The sequence below is a fragment of the Entelurus aequoreus genome, linkage group LG07 (genome assembly GCF_033978785.1).
Source record: "Entelurus aequoreus isolate RoL-2023_Sb linkage group LG07, RoL_Eaeq_v1.1, whole genome shotgun sequence".
In the NCBI taxonomy this organism is placed as follows: domain Eukaryota; kingdom Metazoa; phylum Chordata; class Actinopteri; order Syngnathiformes; family Syngnathidae; genus Entelurus; species Entelurus aequoreus.
In genome coordinates, this window is record NC_084737.1 from 80,216,593 (window position 1) to 80,228,781 (window position 12,189).

Here is a 12,189-nt window from a genome sequence, read left to right on the forward strand (position 1 = left end):
TGACACCCGGGAAAACATTATTAGCACACATAAACATGTCACATAGAATCAACAAAACTTGCAACCCAGAGGGGAGGGATGAGTTCTCAGCCATGCCGCCGTAAGGCCTTTGAAGAGTTCAATGTTTGGCCGTTGACCAATCTTGCGTGAGTTTTGGGTCATTGTCCACTTGGAGGACCCGTGACCAAGCTTTCTGAACACATTATTAGCACACATAAACATGTTACATAGAATCAACAAAACTTGCAACAGAGGGGAGGTATGAGTTCTGAGCCATGCCATAATGCCTTTGAAGAGTTCAATGTTTGGCCGTTGACCAATCTTGGGTGAGTTTTGGGTCATTGTCCACTTGGAGGACCCGTGACCAAGCTTTCTGACACCCGGGAACACATTTTGCTCGATATTCTTGACACGTCGGATGTAGCAAAACAGCCCAAGAATGACAGGTCAAATCCCAGTAATTTTCAAATATGTCAGTTTTGAGTTGTTTGAGTGACCGTGGCACTTGTGTACGTCTCCATGCTGGCCTGTCAAATGCCAATCTCGACTGAGAAGTGGGTTGAGTCTTACATTCTGGATCCTACGAGTGTGAATAGAAGTAGTATTTACAGTCAAACCAGATTAGTCCCATTCTTCTGCTGTAGGCACCAAGCTTGCGAGTTTGAATCTATTATGCTCAAACAAAGGCCGTTATTGACTCATACTTAGCACACACACACCCTTTTTGGAAGAATGTGCGTACAGTGCTGGTTCTTTGAGACCGCAAGTGTTCTTTTTACTTGCTCGGGGAAGAGCGGCTTCTTCTTTTCGTCGTCCCCTCAGTAGCCCGCCTCACTTCCTGTCGCTGAATACATTTCAGCTAATTGTCTTGCATGCTGATTGAAACTCCAAATGGCTTCTTCTCAACACTTGTTGTTGAGTGGAGCAACACTTGGGCGTTTCACAGCTTCTCAGCTCTTTAGTATGCAGAGGTAAGACTTCCAGAAAACCTGTTTGTAAGATGCGGGAGGCCGATTTAATTACTGAAGTGTTAGGCGAGGTGTAGTTGGTGTACCACACCTTTCATCTTCCAGGACTCTTTGAGCCTGAAAGTCATTGGCATCCACTTCTCAAAATCTACCATAACCCCTATTTAGTCACATGATGGAACATAACCAATGTTGTGCACAACAATCAATGACTATCAGCCTTACTAATTATTATATGTGCGTACTTATGGCTCATTAAGTGTCTGGCAGTCCCAGGCCAGCCGGGAGACATAGTCTTCCCAACGAGTCCTGGGTTTTCCCCGTGGCCTCCTACCGGTCGGACGTGCCCTAAACACCTCCCTAGGGAGGCGTTCGGGTGGCATCCTGACCAAATGCCCGAACCACCTCATCTGGCTCCTCTCAATCAATCAATCAATCAATGTTTATTTATATAGCCCTAAATCACAAGTGTCTCAAAGGGCTGTACAAGCCACAACGACATCCTCGGTACAGAGCCCACATACGGGCAAGGAAAAACTCACCCCAGTGGGACGTCGGTGAATGACTGAGAAACCTTGGAGAGGACCGCATATGTGGGTAACCCCCCCCCCCTCTAGGGGAGACCGAAAGCAATGGATATCGACTGGGTCTGACATAACATTGTGAAAGTCCAGTCCACAGTGGATCCAACACATCAGCGGGAGTCCAGTCCACAGCGGGGCCAACAGGAAACCATCCCGAGCGGAGACGGGTCAGCAGCGCAGAGATGTCCCCAACCGATGCACAGGCTAGTGGTCCACCCGGGGTCCCGACTCTGGACAGCCAGCACTTCATCCATGGCCACCGGACCTATGCAACTCCCCCTCGCAAGGGACAGGGGAGAAGAGGAGAGAAGAAAAGAAACGGCAGATCAACTGGTCTAAAAAAGGGGGTCTATTTAAAGGCTAGATTATACAAATGAGTTTTAAGATGGGACTTAAATGCTTCTACTCGATGTGGAGGAGCAGCGGTTTTACTTTGAGCTCCCCCCGGATAGTAGCGCTTCTTACCCTATCTCTAAGGGAGAGCCCCGCCACCCGGCGGAGGAAACTCATTTCATTGTACCCGTGATCTTGTCCTTTCGGTCATAACCCAAAGCTCATGACCATAGGTTAGGATGGGAACGTGGATCGACCGGTAAATTGAGAGCTTTGCCTTCCGGCTCAGCTCCTTCTTCACCACAACGGATCGATACAGCGTCCGCATTACTGAAGACGCCGCACCGATCCGCCTGTCGATCTCACCATCCACTCTTCCCTCACTCGTGAACAAGACTCCGAGGCCAGCCGGGAGACATAGTCTTCCCAACGAGTCCTGGGTTTTCCCTTTGGCCTCCTACCGGTCGGATGTGCCCTAAACACCTCCCTAGGGAGGCGTTCGGGTGGCATCCTGACCAAATGCCCGAACCACCTCATCTGGCTCCTCTCCATGTGGAGGAGCAGCGGTTTTACTTTGAGCTCCCCCCGGATGGTAGCGCTTCTCACCCTATCTCTAAGGGAGAGCCCCGCCACCCGGCGGAGGAAACTCTTTTCGGCCGCTTGTACCCGTGATCTTGTCCTTTCGGTCATAACCCAAAGCTCATGACCATAGGTGAGGATGGGAACGTGGATCGACCGGTAAATTGAGAGCTTTGCCTTCCGGCTCAGCTCCTTCTTCACCACAACGGATCGATACAGCGTCCGCATTACTGAAGACGCCGCACCGATCCGCCTGTCGATCTCACCATCCACTCTTCCCTCACTCGTGAACAAGACTCCGAGGCCAGCCGGGAGACATAGTCTTCCCAACGAGTCCTGGGTTTTCCCTGTGGCCTCCTACCGGTCGGATGTGCCCTAAACACCTCCCTAGGGAGGCGTTCGGGTGGCATCCTGACCAAATGCCCGAACCACCTCATCTGGCTCCTCTCCATGTGGAGGAGCAGCGGTTTTACTTTGAGCTCCCCCCGGATGGTAGCGCTTGTCACCCTATCTCTAAGGGAGAGCCCCGCCACCCGGCGGAGGAAACTCATTTCATTGTACCCGTGATCTTGTCCTTTCGGTCATAACCCAAAGCTCATGACCATAGGTGAGGATGGGAACGTGGATCGACCGGTAAATTGAGAGCTTTGCCTTCCGGCTCAGCTCCTTCTTCACCACAACGGATCGATACAGCGTCCGCATTACTGAAGACGCCGCACCGATCCGCCTGTCGATCTCACCATCCACTCTTCCCTCACTCGTGAACAAGACTCCGAGGCCAGCCGGGAGACATAGTCTTCCCAACGAGTCCTGGGTTTTCCCTGTGGCCTCCTACCGGTCGGATGTGCCCTAAACACCTCCCTAGGGAGGCGTTCGGGTGGCATCCTGACCAAATGCCCGAACCACCTCATCTGGCTCCTCTCCATGTGGAGGAGCAGCGGTTTTACTTTGAGCTCCCCCCGGATGGTAGCGCTTGTCACCCTATCTCTAAGGGAGAGCCCCGCCACCCGGCGGAGGAAACTCATTTCATTGTACCCGTGATCTTGTCCTTTCGGTCATAACCCAAAGCTCATGACCATAGGTGAGGATGGGAACGTGGATCGACCGGTAAATTGAGAGCTTTGCCTTCCGGCTCAGCTCCTTCTTCACCACAACGGATCGATACAGCGTCCGCATTACTGAAGACACCGCACTGATCCGCCTGTCGATCTCACCATCCACTCTTCCCTCACTCGTGAACAAGACTCCGAGGTACTTGAACTCCTCCACTTGGGGCAAGGTCTCCTCCCCAACCCGGAGATGGCACTCCACCCTTTCCCGGGCGAGAACCATGGACTCGGACTTGGAGGTGCTGATTCTCATCCCAGTTGTTTGACACTCTGGCTGCGAACCGATCCAGTCAGAGCTGAAGATCCTGGCCAGATGAAGCCATCAGGACCACATCATCTGCAAAAAGCAGAGACCTCTACGGTCCGTAATATCATCAAAAGGTTCAGAGGATCTGGAGAAATCACTGCACTGCTTCGATCCCTCAGGCGGTACTGCATCAAAAAGCGACATCGGCGTGTAAAGGATATCACCACATGGTCTCAGGGACACTTCAGAAAACCGTTGTCAGTAACTGCAGTTGGTCGCTACATCTGTAAGTGCGAGTTAAAACTCTACTATGTCATTACATGATGTCCTGGTAAGCAACAATCTAGTCTCTAAATCCCCTTGAAGAGCAGGGAAACCTGCGAAACAGGCTCGTCGGGATGAAATAAGCCTCTTGTGTTTTTTCCTGACCTATATATTCTTTATTGTTACGTATTTTTTTCTTCCCAGGGCGCTGGTGTTGATCGTCCACGGGGCCGGGGAGCACTGTGGTCCCTACGATGAGATCGCACGGAAACTTAAGGAGGAGATGTCCCTGCTGGTCTTTGCACACGACCACGGTGAGCACACCCGTCCGTGTGCTGTTCTCTTCATTCTTGCATATATTTGCACCTACTGTACACTCATGCTGGGGCACAGACATGCCGTGGCGTGTGCGTACATTCCGGGAAAACACGTCCTCTCTTCTTTTGGGTAGGCTACTCCAGTGTTTTTCCAACCTTTTTTGTGGCAAAGCACATTTTCGGTGTTGAAAAAATGCGGAGGCACACCCTCAGCAGAAATCACTAAAAAAAAAACGAAACTCGGTTGACAGTAAAAAGTCGCAATAGTTGGATATGACTTTAAAGCATAACCAAGCATGCATCACTATAGCTCTTGTCTCAAAGTAGGTGTACTGTCACCACCTGCGCTCCTATTTTGGTGGCTTTTTCTTTTTTGGGGTATTTTCCTGTAGCAGTTTCATGTCTTCCTTTGAGCGATATTTCCCCGCATCTACTTTGTTTTAGCAATCAAGAATTTTTCAGTTGTTTTTATCCTTCTTTGCGTGGACATTGTTGATTGTCATGTACGTTGTGGACGCCGTCTTTGCTCCACAGTAAGTCTTTGCTGTCGTCCAGCATTCTGTTTTTGTTTACTTTGTAGCCAGTTCAGTTGTAGTTTCGTTCTGCATCCTTCCCTAAGCTTCAATGCCTTTTCTTAGGGGCACTCACCTTTTGTTTATTTTTGGTTTAAGCATTATACACTTTTTTACCTGCACCCTGCCTTCCGCTGTTTCCGACATCTGCAAAGCAATTAGCTACCGGCCGCCACCTACTGATATGGAAGAGTATTACACGGTTACTCTGCCGTGTAACAACAACACATCATTTGCAGACTATAATTACTAGTTTGCAAAAAATATTTTTAACCCAAATAGGTGAAATTAGCCCATCTCCCACGGCACACCAGACTGTATCTCACAGCACACTAGTGTGCCGCGGCACAGTGGTTGAAAAACACTGGGCTACTCCACATTTTTTATTTGTTTTTTTGTAGGGGCGCCTGAGAAAAATAAAGAAAAATGCAATTTTCTGACCTGCCAAGCTAATGTTTACCGGCAAAATAAGTTTATTTTTTAGTTTCGACATTGAAAGCGTTAACACTCCACATGACATTCTCCAGAAAATAATATTTTCAACCGTCTTGTTCTGAGGTTTAAACCCGGTTTTAAAACCGTGCTTAAGCGCTAATAACCGACAATGCCGTGTTCACTCATTCATTTTAGCATTAGTAGTACCCTGGCAGGCTATTTACAGGATTTTAAACCTTAGCAATATTAGCCTAAATAGTTTTTAGCACTTAAGTGTTTTTGTCCCCACAATGCATGCTGTAAGGCAAAAACAAGCTAAAAGGGTGAACATTTTAGCCTACACTTGCTAACTTTTATCATATTACAATCTTAGCACATTAATTATTAGCTTAAAAGGATGCGCTAGCATGATTTTAAACGCTTTGTTTTGGGTTTTGGTAAAGTATCACTCCACTTTTTGAGCATGTTTGTTGATGAATGATCAAACAGTAAAAACAATTTAACAGGGTTAAATGACCAAAAACAGTTTTTATGATCATTTATTCACTTTATTAGCATCAGTAGCATGCTGGTATACTTTTAACCACTTAGATGCTTAAGTGTGGCAACCACTTTGTAACATTTTAAGCTAACCTTTTTAAATATTATCCTTTAAAAGCTTTTTATACTTTAAAGTGTTTTTGTGGCTTGACGTTATCGTCATGCTAGCCTGCTAGAAGGCAAAAAAACAAGATAAAAGGGTGAACATTTTAGCCTACACATGCTAATTGTTAGCATATTAGCATCTTAGCACAAAAAATATATAGTTTAAAAGGATGCAGTAGCATGATTTAAACGCTTTGTTTTTGTGTTTGGGTAAAGTATCGATCCAATTTTTGAGCATGTGGTAAAAAAAAGACCAGTGTTTAGCGTCCAAAAACAGTTTTTATGATCATTTATTCACTTTATGGGCATCAGTAGCATGCTGGTATACCTTTAGCCACTTAGATGCTTAAGTGTGGCAACCATTTTGTAGCATTTTTAACTAACCTTTTTAAATATTATCCTTTAAAAGCTTTTTGTACTTTAAATTGTTTTTGTAGCTTGACGTTATCGTCATGAGAAGGCACAAAAACAAGATAAAAGGGTGAACATTTTAGCCTACACATGCTAATTGTTAGCATTTTACCATCTTATAACATTAGTTATTAGCTTACAATTATGATCTTGCATGATTTTAAACCCGGCTTTCAAAATGGATGCGCTAGCAAGATTTTAAACGCTTAGTTTTGTGTTTTGGTTAAGTATCAGTCCACTTTTTGAGCATTTTTGTTGATAAAAGATCAAATAGTAAAAAAATTGACCAGTGTTTAGCGACCAAAAACAGTTTCATGATCATTTATTCACTTTATTAGCATCAGTAGCATGCTGGTATACTTTGAACCACTTAGTTGCTTAAGTGTGGCAACCATTTTGTAGCACTTGTAGCTAACCTTTTAAATATTATCCTTTAAAAGCTTTTTGTACTTTAAATTGTTTTGGTAGCTTGACGTTATCGTCATGAGAAGGCAAAAAAACAAGATAAAAGGGTGAACATTTTAGCCTACACATGCTAATTGTTAGCATTTTACCATCTTATAACATTAGTTATTAGCTTAAAATTATAGCAAGATTTCAAACGCTTTGTTTTGTGTTTTGGTTAAGTATCAGTCCACTTTTTGAGCATTTTTGTTGATAAAAGATCAAATAGTAAAAAAATTGACCAGTGCTTAGCGACCAAAAACAGTTTCATGATCATTTATTCACTTTATTAGCATCAGTAGCATTTAACAACTTAGATCACGTGTGTCAAACTCAAGGCCCGGGGGCCAGTTCTGGCCCGCTACATCATTTTATTTGGCCCGCGAAAGCCTGGTAAAAATGGGTTTCAATAAAATAAATATTTTTTTTATGTAGTTTTTTTTTTGTTGCTAAATGCATTCGTTCTTTAAATTTTGACAGAAAAAAAATGCATATTTCAAACTTTGATATTATCTGATCATGCCAATTATATTATTATATACTGTATTGCAAAACTATTTTTGTGAGATTTAAAATAAATAGTTAAATAGCTGCTTGTCACCTTTATTTATGATTTTAAAGCAAGTTATACACTAAAAAAATCTACTAATCAAATGCATATGCATTTCGATTAATCACGATTAATCACAGGTTATTACCCGCATGCATAATATAAATAATAATAAAAGCAGCCATTACTGCGATGTGGCCCCCAATGGAAATTAGTTTGACGCCCCTGACTTAGATGCTTAAGTGCGGCAACCATTTTATAGCATTTTTAGCTAACCTTTTTAAATATTATCCTTTAAAAGCTTTTTTATACTTTAAAATGTTTTTGTAGCTCGGCGTTATCGTCATGCTCGCCAGCTAGAAGGCAACAAAAAAAAAAAAATCTAAAAGGGTGAACATTTTAACATACATATGTTAATTTTTAGTATTTTGTCATCTTATTACATTAGTTCCTAGCTTAAAATGACTATCTGGCTTGATTTTAAACCCTGTATTTTAGTTTTTGGTTATGTAAACATTGTGCTAATGCACTTTTAGAGCATGTTTGTCGATGAAAAATCAAATAACGGCAAATCGTATTGTGTTTAACGAGCGAAAAAAGTACCGTTTTTCTTATAGCCTGCTATAATACTGCAGAAGAAATGTGCAGAAAGGTTAAAGACTGATATTTACTGACCGCGAGCGCTCAGCATAGCACAACGAGTCCCTGCAGACTATTTTATTATCTCCACTGTCAGCACAGTACAGTTTGCCCCTTTTTTTTTTTTGTCTATTAATAAATGCCTGTCAAACCCGGAATCCCTGGTCAATATAATGAAATGCCAAGCAGCGTCATCTATCGGAGCCCACAGCGTGCATAAACTACGAGCTATAGTGCATTTTAATAGATGTTTGCAGAGAGGAAATGGCAATCATTACACAGTGCAGCTGGGAATTGCTATGGATTGATATTTTCTACGCATTATTACATTAAGATGAAGAAGGTGTCGGACGCAGACGCGAATGCTTAGAAGCTCCCTGGGGTACAACTCGATCGATGGTTGCTATGGTAACCGGCATCACCCCACATCTTTCTTCTGCTCCAGACAGTACATGCACACTTTTCAATGTTCACATACATTTTCTTAAAGGCCTACTGAAATGAATTTTTTTTTATTGAAACGGGGATAGCGGATCCATTCTACGTGTCGTACTTGATCATTTCGCGATATTGGCATATTTTTGCTGAAAGGATTTAGTAGAGAACGTCGACGATAAAGTTCGCAACTTTTGGTCGCTGATTAAAAAAAAAGCCTCGCCTGTACCGGAAGTAGCGTGACGTCACAGGTTGAAAGGCTCCTCACATTTCCCCATTGTTTACACCAGCAGCGAGAGCGATTCGGACCGCGAAAGCGACGATTACCCCATTAATTTGAGCCAGGATGAAAGATTTGTGGATGAGGAACGTGAGAGTGAAGGACTAGAGTGCAGTGCAGGACGCATCTTTTTTCGCTCTGACCGTAACTTAGGTACAAGCTGGCTCATTGGATTCCACACTCTCCTTTTTCTATTGTGGATCACGGATTTGTACTTGAAACCACCTCGGATACTATATCCTCTTGAAAATGAGAGTCGAGAACGCCAAATGGACATTCGCAGTGACTTTTATCTCCACGACAATACATCGGCGAAACACTTTAGCTACGGAGCTAACGTGATAGCATCGGGCTTAACTGCAGATAGAAACAAAAGAAATAAACCCCTGACTGGAAGGATAGACAGAAAATCAACAATACTATTAAACCATGGACCTGTAAATACCAGCCTGGCGAAGCTTCACAATGCTGTTGCTAACGACGCCATTGAAGCTAACTTAGCAACGGGACCTCACAGAGCTATGCTAAAAACATTAGCTATCCACCTACGCCAGCCAGCCCTCATCTGCTCATCAACACCCGTGCTCACCTGCGTTCCAGCGATCGACGATGCGACGACGGACTTCACCCGATCATCCGTGCGGTCGGCGGCTAGCGTCGGATAGCGCGTCTGCTATCCAAGTCAAAGTCCTCCTGGTTGTGTTGCTGCAGCCAGCCGCTAATACACCGATCCCACCTGCAGCTTTCTTCTTTGCAGTCTTCATTGTTCATTAAACAAATTGCAAAAGATTCACCAACACAGATGTCCAGAATACTGTGGAATTTTGCGATGAAAACCGAGCTTTTTGTATTGGATTCAACGGAGTCCGAATACTTCCGTTTCAACCATCGACGTCACGCGCATACGTCATCATATATAGACGTTTTCAACCGGAAGTTTAGCGGGAAATTTAAAATGTCACTTTATAAGTTAACCCGGCCGTATTGGCATGTGTTGCAATGTTAAGATTTCCTCATTGATATATAAACTATCAGACTGCGTGGTCGCTAGTAGTGGCTTTCAGTAGTGTAATGTGTAATGTTCATATTGTTGTTACTCAGCCAGCGTTTGTGGGTCTGATGGACCCGTTGCATTTTGTGGCTTTTGATGCCTCACAATCAAGCACTTTTATGTTAAAATACTGAACAGATGTTTACCTTATCCCAATATAACACGCTTCCTGAGGCTGAGCCAATCAGAGGCCACGATACTAAATAGCACGCTCTGATAGGTTTGGTCTCTCCTCTTGTGGCCAATACCACTTTAGTATTGACACATTTACACTACCGTTCAAAAGTTTGGGGTCACCCAAACAATTTTGTGGAATAGCCTTCATTTCTAAGAACAAGAATAGACTGTCGAGTTTCAGATGAAAGTTCTCTTTTTCTGGCCATTTTGAGCGTTTAATTGACCCCACAAATGTGATGCTCCAGAAACTCAATCTGCTCGAAGAAAGGTCAGTTTTGTAGCTTCTGTAACGAGCTAAACTGTTTTCAGATGTGTGAACATGATTGCACAAGGGTTTTCTAATCATCAATTAGCCTTCTGAGCCAATGAGCAAACACATTGTACCATTAGAACACTGGAGTGATAGTTGCTGGAAATGGGCCTCTATACACCTATGTAGATATTGCACCAAAAAGCAGACATTTGCAGCTAGAATAGTCATTTACCACATTAGCAATGTATAGAGTGTATTTCTTTAAAGTTAAGACTAGTTTAAAGTTATCTTCATTGAAAAGTACAGTGCTTTTCCTTCAAAAATAAGGACATTTCAATGTGACCCCAAACTTTTGAACGGTAGTGTAGTTTATGCATAATTTGGGACCAACAATTTGTAGAATATGCTCTAAGAAATGTTTTAAATTTGGCCCCCCGAGAAATCAGCGTTGTGGTGAAGCCGCAGTATTTCAAGTGCGGTGTGGCGACGGACAACTGGAGATGCCTTGCACTCGCTGCGGTTGAGTAAACAAACTTTACCGTGCTACTATAAGGGCCTAGTGCAGGGGTCACCAACCTTTTTGAAAGCAAGAGCTACTTCTTGGGTACTGATTAATGCGAAGGGCTACCAGTTTGATACACACTTCAATAAATTGCCAGAAAGAGCCAATTTGCTCAATTTACCTTTAACTCTATGTTATTATTAATAATTAATGATATTTACACTTAATTGAACGGTTTAAAAGAGGAGAAAACATGACTATTGAATTTTGAAACATAGTTTATCTTCAATTTCGACTCTTTAAAATTCAAAATTCAACCGAAAAAAAGAAGAGAAAAACTAGCTTATTCGAATCTTTTTGAAAAAATTAAAAAAAACAATTTATGGAACATCATTAGTAATTTTTCCTGATTAAGATTAATTTTAGAATTTTGATGACATGTTTTAAATAGGTTACAATCCAATCTGCACTTTGTTAGAATATATAACAAATTGGACCAAGCTATATTTATAACAAAGACAAATCATTATTTCTTCTAGATTTTCCAGAACAAAAATTTTAAAAGAAATTCAAAAGACTTTGAAATAATATTTAAATTTGATTCTACAGATTTTCTAGATTAGCCACAATAATTGTTTTGAATTTTAATCATAATACATTTGAAGAAATATTTCACAAATATTCTTCGTCGAAAAAACCGAAGCCAAAATGAAGAATTAAATCAAAATGTATTTATTATTCTTCACAATAATAAAAAAAAAAATTTACTTGAACATTGATTTAAATTGTCAGGAAAGAAGAGGAAGGAATTTAAAAGGTAAAAAGGTATATGTGTTTAAAAATCCTAAAATCATTTTTAAGGTTGTATTTTTTCTCTAAAATTGTCTTTCTGAAAGTTATAAGAAGCAAAGTAAAATAATTAATGAATTTATTTAAACAAGTGAAGACCAAGTCTTTAAAATATTTTCTTGGATTTTTCAAATTCTATTTGAGTTTTGTCTCTCTTAGAATTAAAAATGTCGAGCAAAGCGAGACCAGCTTGCTAGTAAATAAATAAAATTAAAAAAAATAGAGGCAGCTCACTGGTAAGTGCTGCTATTTGAGCTATTTTTAGAACAGGCCAGCGGGCTACTCATCTGGTCCTTACGGGCTACCTGGTGCCCGCGGGGACCGCGTTGGTGACCCCTGGCCTAGTGGTTAGAGTGTCCGCCCTGAGATGGGTAGGTTGTGAGTTCAAACCCCGGCCGAGTCATACCAAAGACCATAAAAATGGGAGCCATTACCTCCCTGCTTGGCACTCAGCATCAAGGATTGGAATTGGGGGTTAAATCACCCAAAATGATTCCTGGGCGCGGCCACCTTTGCTGCTCACTGCTCCCCTCACCTCCCAGGGG

At 42.5% G+C, this 12,189-nt stretch overlaps 1 protein-coding gene across 3 annotated transcripts in view; it reads left to right on the forward strand.

The window, feature by feature from the left end:
* The window catches only part of mgll (monoglyceride lipase), a 76,126-nt gene that overhangs the window by 28,163 nt on the left and 35,774 nt on the right, over positions 1-12,189 (forward strand). For all 3 annotated transcript variants that reach the window (XM_062054604.1, XM_062054605.1, XM_062054603.1), the window contains one exon: positions 4,289-4,398. In XM_062054604.1, the coding sequence (XP_061910588.1) occupies positions 4,289-4,398 (110 nt within the window). The remainder of the gene's footprint in view (positions 1-4,288; positions 4,399-12,189) is intronic.